Below are 20,145 nucleotides of genomic sequence, written 5' to 3' on the forward strand. Positions count from 1 at the left end.
GTTGAACCCAGCCATGTACAGCAGGGATTATCTGGGCATTAGGATTATGGACTATTTCCCCCTACTTAATAATTGTTTAATTAAATAAAAAATCTTAGGAAGTATTATTTTAAAAAACCAACTCTTATTGTAAGGAGACTATGTACTCGTTCAAAGTTGGATGTAAAGTTACTTTACCTAAAGTAAGTCAAATTTTCTCATTGATTTCTATTATGTATTTTTAATTATTCATTCCTGTCTCATCCTAGCAAAGATACTATATAACAGAAATTAGCGATGTGTTTCCACGGGAGAAAAATTCCCTAAAATTCAACAAACAAACCAAAGTCCCAAAACAAATGAATTTGAAAACTTTTGGCAAGAGAGTAACTAAACAAGCAGTTTATTCCAGGGATTGCAGGAGGGAAGGGTGTGTCTTTTTGGTTTGCAGTGAACCAGTGAACCCAGTACCTTCACAAGTCTTGGTATACAGTATGTGCTCAATACTTACTTGTGAATTAAAACAAATAAACGTGCTTGCTGTCAGTGTTGTATTTTTAAAGACTACAGGTTTTCTTCCACTCAGAGTCTCCCTTCCACCATTTTGTTTCACACTTTAGAACAGAGAAATCTCTACTCTTGTGTATTCTTTACATCCATACAACTGTACTTTGTACTGTTTAGATTCCTTCTATCTCCATTCTGGAAATTTATGGTATGTTACACAGCAGAGCTACAGGATCTCCCTTAACTATCTTGTGTGACTATTTCTCAAATAACAGTTTCCTTAAGGCTGAAGATTTATTTTTCTTGCAGATTATTTGTTCCCTCTTGCTTTGCTTCTGTAAATTCTAATTCTTTATGTAGGGGGCTCCCAGCACTTTCCCCTTGCTCAATAGATAGAAACTTCCTAGATGGCAAAGACTCTTCTCTTGTCAGTCTTATCCACAGACCCAGCACAGGGCCTGGCACATATAGATGCCCAATAAATGTTAATAAAATGGATACCTTTATTAGGGAAATGTTTCTAGCAGGTAAAAACACCCTGCAGTTATTGGATAATTCAGGCCTAACTACTTTTGTTTAATCTCTGAAAAGTCTAGCTACAAAGTAGTTGGAAAATATCTCTTGGTCTCTGACAATAAAAAGAGTGATAGTAGAAAGAAAAAAGAGAGAGAACTAAAGAGATAATGGAATTACACCCAAGGTACATCAGTCTCCCTTTCTCTGGTTAATTTTTGGGGCAATCCCATAAGCTAAGATATTCCTTTTCTCCATCCATCCTGAGAGGGAAGGGGAGGGGCTTCCTTTTATTATGTAGGAATTGAAAATTATTGATTTAAAGTTCCTAGGACATTTGATTTTTGAAATAAGGGCACATTCCTCAGAATACACTGCCTTTCTCTGCATGTCATTGGGGTTCTGGATACAATTAACCTGCACTGGACCTTGGAAAACACAGCTAATCCATGTGCTTCCATAGAGCTTAAAGTGGTTGCAAGCATAAAGTTTCTCCTTAACAAAGGACATCTTGCCCCTTGTGCTAAATCGGTATCAGTATTTTTTTCCCCAACTCTGAGCTCTGAAGTCTCCATTTAGCATCCAGAAAATTGAGCTGTGTTCTTTTCCTTTAGTACCTCATTATTAACAATAAAGAGTTGAAGAATTGGAGTGTCGGCTGGCCATTTTGCTATGAAATACGGCAGAGCAGGGTGCAGACTTGCTTTTTGTCATCTGTAGGACCTCCAGGTTGATAGGAGTAGGTATTTTTCTACTGGAACAAAGAAATGGAATAGTCACATTATATGTTCAGTTTACCCCAACAAAATACCAGTCCCATTGGCACCCAGGGGCTCTGCAGGTAACCCACAGGCAGGTAGTGCTGCTAATAACAGGAAGTGGTGCTGTCCCATTAGAGAACATATAACGACCTTTCAGTGTCATTGGTAACTCTCTCCTCAGTGCCTTGACTACGCAGCATTAACAGGAATCTTTTCACAAATGCAGTAAGTGGCAAGAGAAAATTTCTTACAAGTTCCGGCAAAGGTATTTTTGCATTTTCTATTTCCCTAAGAAAAATTTTGTGCTTTTTCTCAAGGCAAATCCAATCCTGTTAGTAGCTTTCTATTCCCATGTCTGTGCCTCCAGGTGGGGAAGGAAAACCCAAGAGTGTTCACTTACAGACCAGGGGTCAGAGACTGATGGCCTGTGCCGCGGCTACATGCCAGCAGACAGTTCCAGTTGACTTAAACAGTGATTAAAATGATTTGAGCTAGTTGCCAGAAATTAAAAGCCAGGTGATTTTCATGTAAAAAAGAAATCTGAATTTTGGCTCTTCTTAAAAGAAGTTGAAGCTTTGGCAACACCGGGCCTGACTTCTCACATGGCAAATGGAGTTGGGTGGTAGATGCCAGTTTACCACAATTCAGGGTGGTTCCTAGAATGTACCGTCACTTTCTGGGAATTAGCAAATGCGCCACCTTCAGACTGGTGAAGGATGAAGGTGTTCCATAAGAGAGCTCACGGCCCACTTGTAACTGCTCTGCCACAATTGCTGCCACCACCTCGAACCATGTCACTTCTATCTATGTGAGCCCTTCAGGCATTTGAGTTTGTGACCACTGCCTAAGCCCTTGGAAGAAGCCACTGACTACAGCATACATCCTGATGAATGAGGGCTGTCCTGGAGGGTTTTCTTTGATTGCTTGCCCACAGAAATGGAGGCACCAGCATTTGCTTGATGTAGCTCCTCTTTTACCTTGAGAAGACAGCTGGATGATTTTGCAGGAATCATCTTCAAAGGCCAGGTCTCCATATCGTCACGGTTCACCTTACTCCCCAAACACCCACATGTCTCCCAGCCCATGCTGATTTGCCATTTGCTCGTATTTTCAGCCTATGAGAGGATGTGTCCAGGCAGGATAAAGCAGCTTGTCTAGCATGATACAGGAGTCTGACTCCTTTAACTTGGAGAGTTTGAGGCCGACTTCTTGTGCCATCTTTGAATTAGCTGATTCTAGTATCTATCTCTGTTGACAGCTTGCGCTCATTAAACTGTGCCCCACAGTGAACCCTGCAGCCACTGACAATGGACAATGCCAAGGAGCTAAGGAACCCCTCTGTGGCCTCAGCAGACCTGAATAATCGTCTCTCTGTGGCTCCCCAAGAATCGTGAGCTGTTTTTTCTTAGCATTAGTATGACAGTCATTAAAATCATTTACAAAGTGCAGCTCTATGTGATGTGATAAAATGAAGTTAATACCATGCCATCAGAGAGCTTATAAAGTGATTCATAGTGAAGCACAGTTGGGTGATACAATTAGGAGTCCTGTTTTGGCAGTAACATGGATTTCAGAGTGGGGTTGAGCACTGACTCTGACACTCAGTAGTCACGTGAACTTGGACAAGTCTTTTAACTCTGTGACCTTCAAGGGAAAAATAGTTAAATTGTAACATGATGAGTGAGTGGTGAGTGGTAAAGAACTCTGGAGTTCCCTCGCTCCCCTCATCAAAAGTCTCAGGTGTAAAAACAGTACCTTTCTAATAGGATTCATTTGATTAAACGAGATAATGTTTGTGTCTAGCATGTGGTAGGTACACAGTACTTCTGATGGTTGGCGTGCCCAGCCTGGCATAAAGTATGATATCAGAAATGTTGTTCTTCCCCCCCCCCCATGCTTGTGTCTTCCTGCTTTGGGCACTACGAATTTCCAAGTGGGAAGGACAGAGGGTTGTATCGCTCAATAAATATTTACTGAATTGATTTTACAGTGGAAAGTCTTTAAGCGTATGAATATCAAGCTGTCTTGCTAAAGGTGTAGCTTTGTAATTGGGGCAGTTTATGTGGAGAGTTAAAGATAATTTTAGAGTTTCAAATACTACAGGATAACGCAATGGTTAAAACAAAAATAAGAAGAATGTATCTTTAATAATGTGAGTTACTGCCTGTTCCCTTAAGGAATGAGGTCCTGGCTGCAGAAGTCTATTTCAACACCCAGATCAAGCAGAATACAAATGTTCAGTGCCAGTTTCATCTGAAACTTGTTTTGCAGTGTCACAGTCTTGCAGTCTTAGGAAAAGACTTGTGGTTGCTATGGAACTGTTAATAATGATCGTCACCCTTACCTCAATTCCTCATACTCCTAATCTCCAACATAAAATCACTTAGACTTGGGCCGTAGGGCAGTAAACAGACTTTTGAGCAAGAATTAACTGGGTTTGCGCCTTAGTGTCTTAATGTAGGAAATGCCTTTCATTATAATCTTTACTTACACTAGTGGCTTGGCTATGTCAAAGGAGCTTCTAGTTTCCTGATAGTGAACTGAAACGCAGGAGGTTCAAACCTTGTTCTTCTGCATGAGCATTGCTAACAGCAGAAACATTTTGGGCTTTCATCTTACAATAAATGTAAGAAAAAAATATTTATGTTGTGTAGAACTGGCCTTAGTGTGGGTCTTTTATTTTCATGTATAGAAAGAAATTCAGCCATGTACTAGATTCGTAAGTGGAAGGGGAAAGAAGAAAATATTCCTGTTGAAATATATATGTCTATATATTTAAAAAATAAAATCTCACGGAAAAATGACATCGTTGCTCTATTTCTGTGAGACCTGTGATCTGTGTAATAGACACTTCTTGTTCCTGAATTATATAATGATCTCAGTGCTTATTAATGTATAATCTTTCGGGGAAAACTAATCCAGTTCTTGAGCTCCAGACACATAAAGTTAGGAATGGTTTATTGGGTGGGTATGAAGAAGACATAACTAATTTAGGGACTTTGTAGCCTCACCAGTATGAAAATAATTCAACAATAAATAGAATAACTAGTTTTCATTTCCACAACTGCTGCTCTCTCTAATCCTTACAGTATGTGTTTTCCAACAATTAGCTGGCTTAATTCTCTGTTCCATTGGTTAGGATTTTAATGTTTCAAATGAGGAACAGAGAATAAATGTCTGTCAGTCAAATCTAAAACGATGCCTGACACGCAGATAGTTTCTAGGAACAAATAACATAAGCATTTTGAAAAGAAAATGTAAACCTTGCATTAGCTCTGGATGGCCCAACTCCTTGGCTGCAAAAAAGTAACAGCAACTTTGTAAAGGTTAAACAGGCATGTCCAGGGCCCTGAGTGAAATTTAGTCTTATCCCAACTGGATAGCACTGTAGAAGACAAAGGTGTATATGTGTGAATAAACTGAACATTCAGTTCAATACATTCATGTTTGCAGGACTATTTAAGTTATTATAAAGTCTGGTACAAAATAATAAAAATGTAGATGGAACTATCAAATTCATCAAGCTGCTACAATAAATTCAGATGCTTTCCAGAGCTGGCAAGGTGATGTCAAGAAAGTTAAACTTGAAGAAAGAGACCTGAATTTCTAAATGAGATTGGGGAAAAAAGAAAGCAGAGTGAATAGGGGAAATCAAGAATAAGAAATCAACATTACGGCTACATTTGGAGGAAAGTTTAATAATCAATTCTTTCTGCTTTTTTTTAAAGTTTTCTGCCAAGAAACTGACATTGTTATGTACTTTTTAGTTTTTGGTTTATTTACTCTTCTTTAACACAGCCATTGTTAGTTCAACAATTTAATATTTGGGGTACATTATTGCAAAATAAGGACACAGCTGTATCAGTTATGCCATCAATACATTTGTTAATCCTATCCCTTTTATAAGGCAAAGCATAGTTTGTTAATACTGTTTTAGATTAGCTGTATTTGTAAGGTTACTTATAATGAGTGGTACATACTAAAGATAGGGAATTTGCTCTCTGGTACAACTGTCTTTAAACTGTTAATAGTTTTCTCAAAACATTACCATCCTGTAATTAAAAATAAAGCAATATTTTAGTATAATGTTAGGCAGTAGTAAAAATTACCCTCTCTGAGTAAATATGCACATACACATAAACACTAGCATGCTTTAAGAAGTTGAGAAACATATTAATATTCTGTGAAATTAGTATATAAATAAAATATGACCTAGAATGAAATTACTGTTATGTACAAAAAAGGAAACCTCGACTCATTCCCTTCCCAAACCTGTTGATTCTAACATGTTACAAACCTACATTACATCACTTGAAGTGTAAGGATTATTTCAAATTTGGAAAACATTAAAGAATAGTACGATCCAACTTCCTACAAAAGGCAGTATGTATTAATTAATTTTGAAGATTTATGTTCATTCCAATGTTAAAGAGACATCCTTTTGAACTTCCTTAGGGAAATATTTGTAATGTCTTTTATTAAGGAAAAAAATGCAGCTTTAACACAGTAAAATGTTTTTTTAGATTATTTGAAAATATTAGAAAATAAAAATATTGTGAAGATATAACATATTATTCTAAGATAACTGAATTTCTTCAGCATTGTTATATGAGTAAATACTTGAACTAATATCATAAATATTTTACTTTTGAGCACATGCTTTTTTCTCTTTGTCTTCATTCTCTTTGCCATTCTTTGTTTCCTGTTTCTTTTATTTTCCAACTTCTCCTTAGTTTTCTTTTCCTAATAGTCCCAACTTTTCTACATATCTTACTTCGTTAGCTGAACATTATAGTCTTTCAATTTCTCTTTCATTTTCAATAAACAATGTTGTCTACAAAGTAAATAGCCAACTTTCTCTTCTCCCTTTTAAGAAAAGTGTTTTCTTCTTGAAATATAAAGTAGTTATCTCTTTAGCTTAAATACATATGTATATTATATATCACACACTTAAAGAATATAGATTCACAGACTTCTATGGAAATTCAATATATTAGTGGTACTCTTATTCAGCAAGCTTATGGAATGACAAAAAATGAATCACATTTCATGATTAATATCTTACGTAGCCTCTGCTGTTTCTGACTTAGCCAAATTGATCAGTGTTTTTTGACTGCTCCATTTCTTCTTCTGGGCAGTCTTGGAGAACTACAGAAATGGAACCCAAAAGTAAATTAGAAGCGTAGACCCTGACAGGTTGCCTTCATAGTAAATCTCGGGCACGTGTGTGCGTCTACTGTGTAGTAAGTATTGGCTACCTGGACACTAACACGGTGTGAGTGGGGAGTGCTGGAGATGTACAGGAGTTTGTGTCTAGGCTCTGGTTACCCACTTAACTGAAAGCACAGGCTGGGCACAGAGCGCTGTGCCCTTAGGCGGTCTGGTCCACCTGGAGCACAGCTGGCTGCACCGGCTCCTCATCTGACCCCTCTGCCTCATGGGAGGTTAGCACATAGCCTGCATCATAGCACACCTGCTGTGCCTGTTCCAAAGCCACCGACTCTTCTTCTTCATCTTCCACAATAGTCAAATCGATGTTGCTGTCCATGGCTGAGTCACTCCCTCTTGAGGCCGCCCTCCCAGCATCCCCCTCCGTGCTCTTCCCTTCCACCAGTACACTGGTGAGGGATGCTTCGGAAAGACCCTCTGCAAATGAGCTCTCCTCGTGGTCATTTGGCACCTCACTGCTAGGCATGTCTCCTGACTTGGTCTCATTTTCTGCAGGGCTTTCTCCCTCTCGGACTTTCTTTCGACCGAAAGTGAGGGGAGAGACCTTGAAGGGGGAGCTTTTCCCTGAGGATGTTTTCTGGTGATTCGAAGTGAGAGATTTCTTAATCTTCTCTCTCCTCTCTGCAGATACGATCTTTGTCCCCAGCTTGTTCATCTTTTTCTCGATGTTCTGGCGAGAAAATGCTTTCTTGAGGCTATCCACTTTCCGGAGACTGGATCTTTTTATTTTCTCTGCCCGGCTTTCTTCCATCTTTTCCTCTGCACTGTCTTCCAGGGCCTCCTCGTCATGGGGCAATTCATCATCGGAGGAGAGGTCCACTGTGTGCAGAGTTTCCTCTAGGGACTTGTTTTCATCAGCATGCTCCTCTTCCTTCCCTTCTGCTAGGCTGGAAGCTGGCTCTTTCACAAACACACTGGCAGGGATCTCATTTTCTTCCTGAAAAGATGGACAATATAAATTTCATGTTAATAACACATTTCACACATAGTTCTGAACTGCTGTAATTTCTGGGTGTGTGTTTTTGGCATGACAGAAACCAAAGGTCTGTGGCTTCAGTTTTCTAGAATATGAAAAGTTAATTCTAAACTGATCAAGTCATTCCACTTAGGCTGGATAAGGCCAGTGGCTGCCTGTTGGGAATATTATGAGGGCATCTGGCAAGGGCTCTATCAGTGACAGGCAGGGAGGGAAGTGGGCCGTGGGTCAGACAAGACAAGGAAGCTGCCTAGATAAAGGAGCTAAAGTAAGTTACTGTGAACCCAGAGGGCCTCTCTCTCTTACCCTCAGGCTCTATTCCTGCCAAAATCCCACTGCAAAAGAGTCTGGAGGTCAAGTTAGAAGATAAAAGATGAGAACTTCCCAGTTCTCTCCCCTGCCCCATCTTTTCCTTAAGTGTCAGGCACCAGGTAAAGCCTCGATCAGGTTGCCTCCCCAAGTAGAAGTCAAAAGTAAAGGCATGGTCAACCTTGGTATCTGTTTAAAAATGCACACTGATTTTTCTAATGACCTAATTTTGGAGTAAGAGAAGCAAGGGCCAGCCTTACTGGGGACCCACTCACGAAGACTTGTGTTTCAAATGTCCTTCGTGGGCATTATAAGGAGAGATGGTATACTACCGCCATTTCTGGAGGAGTAAGGGGGAATCATGCTGCTAGGTGTAGCTTATCAAGCCTCTCTGTTAAATAGGGCTTCCCTGGGGCAGGAGTACTTCAGCCTCCACCTAGGGTGAAGAGTGAAGAGGGAAACTCGGGAATCTGTGCCCCCTCCCCTTATTCCCAGCACACCTCTTTCTCCAGCTTCTGGGTATACAAAGATCTGCCTCTCCCTGTGCCTCAGGGAGCAGAGCCTGAAAACTTGCCTCCAGGGTGCAAGGGGGATGGATCTCCAGCATAGCAAAGCAGGGAGATTTGAACTCAGACAGACTCGGGTCACACAGCGTAGGAATCCCTTTGATTTTTATATTTTTCTTTAAATACAGGACATGAGAGCCAGCTAGCAATGTGCCTTCACATTTTCATTGGAAGAAATGACACAGTGGAAAGAATGTGTGACAGGAGGCCTGAGTCTCAGTTCTTTCTGTACTGCTCAATGGCTCTGAGGCCTTCAGCAAATAACTTAATCTCCTTGGGTCTCAGTGTCTTCCAAATGTGAACAAGAGGATTTGACCCAGATTAGCAGCTTTCAAACTGCACTCCCAAGGGTATTAGGAGTTCTGCAAGAATGCCAAGGTGGGCCAGGCTCCAGAGCCCACTGCCAGCTGGGCTTCAAGCAGAGCCTCAGTGTTACCTGATTATATTGTGGACTGCCCAGTAAACTTTCAGTTTGAAAAATAACTGGATTTAGTGAATTTAAAAGTCTGTGTGTTAAAAAAAATATGTTCTAAGGGTATACCTATATACTTTCAACTTCTCACTACAAAGACTAAGTGAACAATGTTTTAATATAGAGAAACTTAAAATTCCTTCTCCTTATTAATCACCAAATAGTTTAATTACAATACTCTCTGAAAAGATACAGCCCCATGTCCCCCCCTTATACACACATACTCATAACAGAGTATGAGTTACATAAATTGGTTAGAAACAAAGTCTTGGGTAGAGTAAAAAGCAGCACGTCTGGTTAAATAGAATCCTTGGTAGAGTTAAGAAATCCCAAATTCTGTTTCCCAAAGCTTACTCCCATTTTGAATATCACAGAATGTCAGAAACACAGTGTAAAAGATAAAGTAAAAACTTGAAATTTGCACGGGATTCCCACGAATAACTTATGACATGGACCTTTACAGAGAGCAACTCTGCCATGCTTCAAGTCTTGACTTGCCTCTTTTTCGTTGGCGTGTATTCCCTGTGAGGGTGGGAACTTTTGTCTCTTGTTCACTGTTTAGCCCCGTGACTAGAGTAGTTCCCAACAGCTCAGCAGTTATTTGTTGAATGAGTGCATGTTGAGTGAGGAGGCTTTCTAAGACAGCCCTGAGGGTGGCTAGAGTGGAGACTGCCCCTTTGTCGGGCACTGCAAAAGAATGGACTTAGCTCTGTGTCTAGGACATTTGCTGACTGCTGCTGCCACTGGGAAAAGAGGAGAACCTGGCCTAAGGGGCTCAGCAGTTTCCATTTTTAAGGAAGGATTTTATTCTCAGTGGATGAGCATTACTAAAAGAGGGGCAGACTGCAGAAATAGCTAGGGCTCTGATGCTTAGTCCAGAAGCAAAATTACTTCTGGGGTTTGACAAGAGAGTTGGGAAGGTTTGACAGGAGTTGCTTGCAGGAAAGGAAGAAACCAAGAGCTCAGTAAAACGTTATTAAAAGTCCTCAGTAAAGAAGGCATAAAGTCAGGTGGAAAATTAAAAATAAGCCTTGGTTACTGGAGGAGAGGTACATTTTGTGTAGTATAATCTCAGGTTAATCAAAGGTTTACCTTTGATTACTGTTGATTACCCTGATAACTTCCCTTTCTTCAACCTCAACAAAATATGTCCATATTAACTGTACTTCTAAAAGAATTAAACCAATAATATTGCATTTTTAATGCAGTATAAATTTTATTGTTAAAAAAGTACAGTTACTGTTGAGCCTTAGACTCTTGTCTCTCTCACCATGTGTCCTTTGAGGACAGGTCTGGGAAAAGCGCTTTATCAGGTGAATCAGAAGTGATCTGTTCGTAGATCACACTGCATACATGAGCGCAGTCGAGAGATGGTGGGAAACCCAACTGAACTCTTTCAGACAATGTTGGGGAAATTTACGTAAGAACTCTTTGATGCCAACTATGAAAATAAACCCAGCAGGAAAAGACATAATCCAGAATGAGTTGGATGTGTCTTAATACAACTGGAAACAAGTGAGATATGCCTTTTTGGCTAACTGCTATGCTTCTGCTGTCATTTTTATTACTCAAGCAGTATTTTGGGTTATGTCTCCTGGACAGTGTTCATTTTGTGATTTCTTATAGTTCTACTCTGAAGGTAAGCAAGCCCTTCCCTTTCACACAGAAATTTGTGAATGTCCAAGTACATTTGGGACTTACATTTCCATAATGTTTGTTTAGAAGCAGAAAAATGCTGACACTCTTCAAAATCTCTGTTCTTTAGTAAAATGTATACATGGCATTTGACTATAAAGGAACGATTATAGTGGTGGAAATTCAACTTGAACTTCAGACAGTGGCTCCTCTGTAACTGCACTGTCCCCCAGGTGTCCAGTCTTACCTGCCCATGTGTCCTCCTTCAGTCCAATTACACATACCTTATGGAAACACTTGATATTTCACCTGCGTACAGGTGAGGTGATACTTCTGCCTTCAACCTCCTGTTGTAATGTTTTTGATCTGCTTTCTCTTACAGATTCTAAGATTGATGGCTCTTTCAAGGGGGAGGATCAAATATACATCCTCAATTCTGTCACCACTTAACTACGCTAGTTACCATATATCCACTTGGGGTTTGTAACTCCTTAACATGGCATTAAGAATCCCTTGTGAGTTGCATTACTTCCTTGGATAGTTGTACCCAGGAGAGGCCCCCAGCTGCAGCTGATTATTTGCCCTATAGAGTTATTTTTTAATTTTTAAATTTTTGTTTAACATCTTTATTGGGGCATAATTGCTTTACAACGGTGTGTTAGTTTCTGCTTTACAACAAAGTGAATCAGTTATACATATACATACGTTCCCATATCTCTTCCCTCTTGTGTCTCCCTCCCACCCTCCCTATCCCACCCCTCTAGGTGGTGACAAAGCACTGAGCTGATCTCCCTGTGCTATGCGGCTGCTTCCCACTAGCTATCTATTTTACGTTTGGTAGTGTATATATGTCCATGCCACTCTCTCCAGATTTTTTTTCAAAAAGGTACGTAGCCCCACTGATGCAGCTGCTCCTGGTTCTGACCTTTCACAAGGACCCTTAGGGGTTTTTAAAAGGAAGGGAGAATTAATCAGTACACTTCTAACATATATGAATGATATGCTTGCACCATAAAAGAGAAAAGGAATGGAAAGAACTCTTGAGAAAGTGGCATTTTTCCTTGCACTTTTGCTTGTTTGCTGTTCATACTGATTCTTGTGAACTGTTAACAGTCTCAGTCTTACGTGCAGATATCAACACAGAGAGACTGGCCAACAAGCTGCGTACTTCTTGGGTTGGTGCTCATGGAAGCAAATCTTCTTTGCACATAGATACATACACACCCTTTAAAAGAGAAGGAGACTCTATGACTAGCATTAGAAAAGAAAGCTACAGTAAGTCATTTAAAAGCTTGAACAGGCAGTTTGCTCTCCTGTCACTAACTTATCATCGCCGTTGTTAGAAGAAAATAACAAAGGCTGTTACATGCCCACAGGGATGTGGTGGCATCCTAGAGGGATATGAGGACTATAAATTTGTGTCCATGGAATGTTTTATCCAATAATCTCTAAATACTAGTTATGAAAATGGAACTATGCTCACCGGACATTCTGATTTATAGGTCTCTTTTACACATTGATGGTTTTCTCCAGTTTGTGTTTCTGAGGTATAGATTGACAAGTGGATAAAGCCATTGATTAGAAATGTACCCCTAAGGCAGCTGTTGGTGGAATCAGCAAGTCATAAGAATAAAATGCATTAGTTATAATCCCTGAGCAGTCTTTCACATTCTTGAGGATTTAAAAGTTTCATTATTTTTCAGTGTTATTGAGGGTTCAGTTCTTTTTTAAGATCACCCTGCTTAGGTGTTCTTTGTTACACACACACACACACAAAACACAAAACAAAACAAAAAACAAACCACACTGAATTATTTAAAAGCTGTTGTAGAAAACCCAGTAAACATGAACTTTGCCATAGTGGGATTATAGTGTTTGTTTTCACTCATTTCATAATTCAACTCAATAATTTCTATTAGTAATAAAATGAAACCTTGCTAGTCACTTTGTTTCTCAGGGCCTCCGCTCCTTTGATAGAAAATGAGGTTAACCTAAATGATTGTTGAGGTGCTTTCCAGCTCTAAAATACTTGATTCTGTGATATTAACCTAAATCCCATGAAAACTAGTCTAACAGATTGCAAAAGTGATCTCACAGTGTACAGATGCCAAACATGCTTTGTTTCATGCAAGAATCAAAACTATAGGACCTGAGTTGCATTGGAGAACACTTTTCATTTGTTCAATTCAAACAGATATGGATTACAAAACAACAGAAGGGGCAACATTTACCTGGAAGGGCTGCATCTGAGATAGAGTCTCGTTTTTTAATATATGAGAGAAGTAATGATTCTTTTGAAGAAATACGATAATCAGTTATTCATTTAAAGTACCCGAGGCAGTGCTGACACTCAATAAGTGTAAATAATAACAATAAGAACTAGTATTTTGTTTATCTCATAAACTAAAGGGCACCGGATAAGTAGCACATCAAAACCAGTATCCCATTGTGGGAATATTAATCAATGTGATACAAACATCACGAGCTGTCATATAAAGGTGACTTTGGTTATCTATATGCCCATTTCTTCTAAGTCTGTACTAATTTAGCAATTTTCAGAGCAGTGGATTTGGATAAATACAGTCTTTTTTTTTTTTTCGGTACGCGGGCCTCTCACTGTTGTGGCCTCTCCCGTTGCGGAGCACAGGCTCCGGAAACACAGGCTCAGCGGCCGTGGCTCACGGGCCCAGCCGATCTGCGGCACGTGGGATCCTCCCGGACCGGGGCATGAACCCGCGTCCCCTGCATCGGCAGGCGGGCTCTCAACCACTGCGCCACCAGGGAAGCCCGATAAATACAGTCTTTAAAAAAATTAATTTAAAAATAGTCTGAAGATGTTATACTGTTAGCACCTTTCTAAAATTCTGTTCTCATCAAAGGAACCCAAATGATGAATATTGGAACACATTTATAGGCTTGATTCCATGAATGTAGCCACAGCATCTAACTTATACTCGTTTCACCCAATTTCACAATTTTATGTGGTAAAAGTGTAAACTGTCCATGAGTACTCTCATTTTGTTCCCTGGATTTGAAATCATTCCCAAACTGCTTTGTCAAGTAATCATTACTAGAACTTTAAGAGGCCTTAAGTGGGCATCACACCCTCAGTGCCAGTTACCTGTGAAATTCTAATCTCTTCAATCTACAGAGAAAACTTCCTCTTAACTGTAAATTCACTGATTTTTGTACACATTTTATTTTTAGTAAAAGATACATATGCACTTACAGGCAAAGAATTAGTCTTATTAGTCTTTAGCATTTTCTTTTTGTTCAGCAACCTCTCTGAGTCTTATTTCATTTATACTTGCTCCTGTTACAGTATTTTGAATTCAAACATTGATCTTAACCATTATTTAAAAAAAATATAAAAAGGGAAGCTGCTAAGTTTAACAAGGATTTTACAATTTTTTATTGCTCAGAAGGAGATGAATTTTCTCCAGTTTTAGATTCTACTGGTTATAATTTGAAGTAATTGGTAAGACATGAGAGGCTTAACAGCTACAACAATGTTGTAAGTTTATCACAGACTTAAATAAATAAATGACATTTTAAACAGGACAAATTAAGGACACATTTCAGAATAAAAAAAAAATGCTAGTGTATCTAGTGTTACTAGCATCTAGTAGATCAACCAACCAACCAACCAACAAGCACCTGCAGATTTTGGAGGACACAACAGGACTTTACAAACTGGAAACATAATCTTCTAAACACTGTAGGACTGAATATGATGCAGTCAGGTGACAGATTTTCCTTCTTCACTCTCCTATTTTTACATTAATTCTTTTTGTCTTAAACTAGAAAACCAGTGGATTTAGTAAGGGAAAGTCTAGCATAGGGGTCAAATGGACTGAAAGTGACAAACAACTTAGAGACCTGACGTGGCACCTGGTACATTATCCGCTCTCCTCACTCTGCAGGTCTAGAAAACATCTACCCTGTGCCCCACTGTGAAGACTGTGCTGCTACTAGAAGGGTCTATTTAGAGTAGGCCCTTTGGGCAGAGTCCTGTGCTTTTAAAGGTCTTTGCTTTCCTTTGCTCTGGTGGTGATGTAATATTGATTTCAACTTGGTAGTTGTCATACAATGTATGGCAGGGAGTGGGAGTGGGTGTGTATGCGTGTGTGTGTCTGTGTGTTTAGATTTTAATAAATCCCAACTGAAAAAGCAAAAGCATAGCTGTTTGAAGATCCTGGGTAGGGTGAGATCAGTTTTTACTAAAAAGCCATATTTCTAACCAAGCACAAGTATAGCCTCCTCTCCATGCAAATGCATTGCAGATCCACCCAGGAAGAGCTTCAATTCTTTGAGCTTACACCATGACAGTCGCCAACCATTTAAAATATGTTATTCCATTTATTCCTCACCCTATGAGAGAGATATGAGGGAAGAAGCATTAATGTTTAAGAGCGAACACTTTGGAGTCAGTTAAGTATGAGTTGAAATCCCAGCTTCACCACTGCCTAATAAATAGTTTCAGACAAGATATAAGTATCTCTGAATCTCAGCATCCTCATCTGTAAATTGGTGCGGTTGAGATAAGCTACAGAAAGATACTTAGCAGAGTATGCAGGGCTTATTAAGAGCTCAAAATACTTTTGCTCTTTCAAATATTAATAAGATGTACAGATGAGGAAACAAAAGCTTGGAAAAGCTACACAATGTGCACAAGATCACATAACTGGCGAGTGGTGAAACTAGGATTTGAACCAGTGTCTATATGACAAAATTGATCTTTTCTCAACCCCTACACTGGACCACTCTCTAACACAAGTTATTATTATATCCATTGGCATAATGGATATAAGATAATCATTATAACGGATATAATAATTTACTACCCTGGAAACCCCTACTTTAAGAAGGATCAAGAGAAAGAGCAACTTTTCCACTGAGGGGCTTCATTTGTATTTGTTTTTTCAGAATAGTCATCTTGCAGTGCCTTGAGAGTTGATATTTCTGATATCCTTTAGGCTAATAAAAGATCTTACATTACATGACTTAAGAAAGGTCCAGTTCCTTGCCCCTCTAGTTCTTTGTCTCCTAAACTGCTCTTTCAAAAAAGTCCTTGGGGGCTGCTTGCTAAGAGGCCCTGAATGGAGCCTGAACACATTGCTTTGGATTCTCTTAGCTTCTACCTTGGTCTTGAGCCCCTGTTTCACCTTGTCCTCACTATATGGAGAATTCCTACCGTTTCTGGCTGTAATTTCACACCTGTCAATCCAATGTGACAAAACAGGAGACCCTGGCAGGGCTTCAGCAGCAGCACGTGTCTTTAAGTTCCCAACAGTTGTTTTTTTAAATGTCAGATTTACAGTTCTCTTGAAATTTTTAGTCACGTATCTTCTCCATCCCTCTCCCCAACACCTACAGAACATCCATGGCAAAACAAAACAAAAACTGATCCCGACATACTGTGATTTTCCTCTACTACATAAATAAGTTTTTGTTTTTCCTCCTTAACTGAGGGACAGGACAAGAGAGAATCTCTGATTCATACTGGAAGGAGGGAAATTTCCTTTGATGACTCAGATTTAAACAGGTCTGTATATATTTGGTTTTGTTTGGAGATCAGTGTTTAATTTAGAAATGCCTTGAGAGTTGAGATTTATACTATCTTTTAGGCTAATAAAGTTAGGATCTTATATGGCTTAAGAAAGGCGCAGTTACCCTATCTCTTTTCAGTTCATCTGGTTCATGAAAAGCTATTCCATTTGCATTAAAAGCTAAAAAATTTCCGGTCTGCAACAGACTGCAAGGTATAGAAGGACATCAGCTGCCTGAAGCTTTACAACATCAAGTGCAATGTGGGGGGACAGAAAAGCAGCGAGATGAGTCTTTCCTTTTATGGAGGAAGGAGGCTTAGGTTCTAAATTGGCAGAGCAGGTTCATTTAGAAAAAGAAGGCTCCCTCGGTTTAAGTTCCAATGTCTAAATCTCTTTGGGGAGATGAAGGCTCTTCTTGTGTGCCTTTCACAATCAAACGTTTGGTTATAGCCTCTCCCCTCCGTGGCTCTGAAATCCTCTCCTATTCACGTGGTCACAATGAGACAGCCCTGGGGCAGGGATGGCAATTGCTTCCTGGGCTCTGTGCTGGCTGGGCTCCACTGGGCAGAAGGGCTTCCAGCGTTAGGCAGGGCTGCCCTTGGATTCACAAACGCCCACCACGTGGCGGAACAACAGTCCCACACAATCTCCCTGTCCCCAAAGAGCCTCTTGCTACATTAATTGCATCATTGATGCATTACAAAAATTAAGTGGCCTTTTCATTCCAAGGCAACCATTTGAAGGAGAAAATATCCTAGGCTAGCCTTTGTAAGTGTAACTGATAACACTGCTTTTGTTTACAGTTGTGGTCTCTCTGAACAACGAGAAGCATATCTAGTGTGTTTGTAGAGTAATGCTCTATAGTTTCAGTTCATTGTTTGCTAGAAAAAAAGCTCAACAAGATTGCTTTAGCCAAAAGAGTCTCAAAAGTAGAAGGCTAGTTCATCTCTAATGGAATCAATCTTCAATACTTTGTTAGTCCCCAAAACACTGGTGACCTTTGGACAAAGGGAGGCTTTAAAAAGTTATGAATTTGACTTGATTAAAAAACAAAACAGAAAACTCACACGATCACCTCATTTCCACAAAGAGTTAATAAACAGCCAGTGAATTGATTTGCCCTGTCCAGCTAACAGCTGCAGTCAGAGCCCTGCGTTCACAATGCAAAGAGACAAGTGAATTTGACTAGTGTGCCTGCACCTGCTCACCTTCCCAACCTGTATGGAGGTGCTCCTGACAAATGACCCCGACCTGCTAACTCCTGAGGCACCTGCCTTGGGTTTAGGCTGCAGTGACCTGGGGAATTCCCAACCCTGTGTGTAGATTTCACATGCGCCTGCTGAAGGCAGCGGGGACAGTGCCTCGTGTGTGTATGTGTGATCCCTGACAGGCAGGACAGATGTACAGATGGCTGTGAGAGCCAGGCGACCGAGATCGTGGAGGCGGAGGAGTCCCAGCTGCGTGGGCGGAGGGTAGGGGCACTGACCTGGAAGATGAGCACCTTGAAATGGTTGCGCCTGAGGAGCTGGGCGTGGTTGTTCTCTAGCCGCTTCACTTGCGCGCACTGTCTCTCCAAGCGCTCCTTGACGGCGCGCGTGTGGGCGCTGACCTTGCGGGACTTCTCCAGCAGCTTGCTCACCGTGTTGCCCGTGGAGGCCTGGCACGCGGAGAGCTTGGTGAGGCCGTTCTGGACGCCCTTCACGGAGCCCTCCAGGCTTATCTGCCGCTGCTCCATCTTGTGCTGGCTCTCCTGCACGGCGTCTAGCATGTTCACCAGCTTGTCCAGGAGCGTGAGTACTGTGACGGCATTCACCTGCGAGTCGTCCCGGATGGCCTCCTCCGTGCTCCCCGGGTTCAGGCTGGGGCTTGGCGTGGAGGAGGGCACCGGGCTGGAGCTGACCGGCTTCTCCTGCCGCATGTCAGGACCCGGGTGCTGGAACTTTTCGGCTTGCGCAGCGTCCTCGCCCATAGCTGGACAGGTGGGAACTTTCTTGTGGCTCTGGCGAGAAGGACGGTGGACAGGGGTGCAGAGCGTGACCCTCGGGTTTGAGCTCAGAGCACCGCTCTCTAGGACTGGCAGAGGTTCAGACAGGCAACAACTGGCTACACTGATCAGGGAAACTGCATTCCAGCTGCTTTTAAAAGACCTACTCCACCCAGTGGGAGGCGAAGGATACAGAACTGAGAACCACTCAGGGTTTAGAGGCATGCACACACTTCCTAAGCGCGTACTCCTTGGCACAGGTCACTTTCCTGCAGTTTAGCTTTTCTTTCCTTCCCTTTTAAAAATAAGTTCAATGTCATATTTCACTCATGACTTCATCTAGAGGCGGAGAAAAACACGCTAATTTGGCCCAGCTCCACAGTCTCCAATTGGCTAAAGCTAGTAAACTTTTCTCTGGCTGCTATGCTGCGTATGCTACAGAGTGCCTGTTTGTTTGTTTTTTTCCTGGATACAAGTTATTGTAACGGAAAGTATTGTTTGCCTTTGCCCTAGAACAGACTGATGGGCTGCAGAACGCCTGGTGTCCTAATGGAAGGGGCCAAGTTTAAAGGGTACTTGCAGTCAAGCTTATAGTGTTACTTTTTAATTTCCAAAGGGATAGAAGTAACATAATGACAAGGAAAACTGCCCAGTTCTTACTCTTGCACTTCGTGATGCAAGATAAGATGAAAGAGATTGAAATTCAGGGATGTTATGACATGCGATGCTGTTACAGTTATCATGTAATAGATGGAAATTTTTTGAATGACCACTTTAAAAAAAGAGTTTCTTTTGAGAAGTAAAATTGACATAGGAAGAGCCAAAAAAAAAAAAAAAGTATGGTTTCTTTAAGAACTTACCATGCTGATTTGTTTTAACTAACTTTGAATCAGGGCTGAGAGATTTTCTCAAATGCCCATCTCTGCAAGGCATTTATTGACACGTGCCCAGAAGTGTGACTCTCGGGCAGGTTGAGCTGGAGTTTCTGAAGTGCTTCTAATGTTTGACATTTCCAAATTCCTGCTCAGTGGAGTGGCACACCTGTTCTAAAATGTGGCCCTCCTCAGCTGAGCCCTTGGGACTTGGGACTTATTTCCTAAAACGACTTTACATGCTTGAATTGGTTTTAAATGTATCCAGCCTTTGAAAGTGCTTTCAGCAGGAAGTTTGTAATAGGCCTTCAATGTACAATTTCAAGAAGAACAAATACCAGCTCATTTTGGGTCAGGGTTGATAACGGAAAAAGTGCCATTCGAATTCAACGGCAAAATGTACATGTGAGCCAATCAATCAGGAGGTCATTCGTTGTCACATTTATTGAATCTGTGAGTCCCCACTATCTGTTTGGTTCTATATTTGATGAACTATCTAGAGGATACTAATAAAGTGTGATCTAAGACCCTGCCCTCAGTGCATATGCCTGCTATTTAGGGAGATGAATCAAAGATTTTACAGAGGCCCCCAATTTTCCCTTAGATAATTGGTACCCCCCAAACCCTCTTTTCAAAATTAGGAGAAAAAAAGTAAAAATATTTGGTTGAGACAATATCTTTTAAAAATGTAAGAAAATTATTAAAATTGATTTACCTTACATTTAACAAAATTTAGTTGGTCGGTGATGTGTTAAACATTAGAACAAAGGATGAATCATGTGTTAATTCTGAG

General features: G+C 40.6%; 1 protein-coding gene across 1 annotated transcript; it reads right to left on the reverse strand.

Annotated features, from left to right (window-relative positions):
- Positions 1-366: 366 nt before the first annotated feature.
- CAVIN2 (caveolae associated protein 2) lies at positions 367-18,803 on the reverse strand. Its single transcript, XM_059052959.2, has 2 exons — positions 17,983-18,803; positions 367-7,926 (listed from the first exon to the last, which is right to left on the reverse strand). The coding sequence occupies exons 1-2, from the start codon at positions 18,703-18,705 to the stop codon at positions 7,132-7,134; spliced, it is 1,518 nt and encodes a 505-aa protein (XP_058908942.2). The 5' UTR covers positions 18,706-18,803; the 3' UTR covers positions 367-7,131.
- Between the last annotated feature and the right edge of the window lie 1,342 nt (positions 18,804-20,145).

The sequence above is a fragment of the Kogia breviceps genome, chromosome 2, assembly GCF_026419965.1.
Source record: "Kogia breviceps isolate mKogBre1 chromosome 2, mKogBre1 haplotype 1, whole genome shotgun sequence".
NCBI lineage: Eukaryota > Metazoa > Chordata > Mammalia > Artiodactyla > Physeteridae > Kogia > Kogia breviceps.

Bases quoted from the DNA above. Each gene is read 5' to 3' on its own strand.
- CAVIN2 (XM_059052959.2), bottom strand. From the start codon at position 18,705: ATGCCTCTAAACCCTGAGTGGTTCTCAGTTCTGTATCCTTCGCCTCCC. The intron at 7,927-17,982 runs GTCAGTGCCCCT...CCATCTTTTCAG, and splicing joins TCAAGGTGCTCATCTTCCAG to GAAGAAAATGAGATCCCTGC.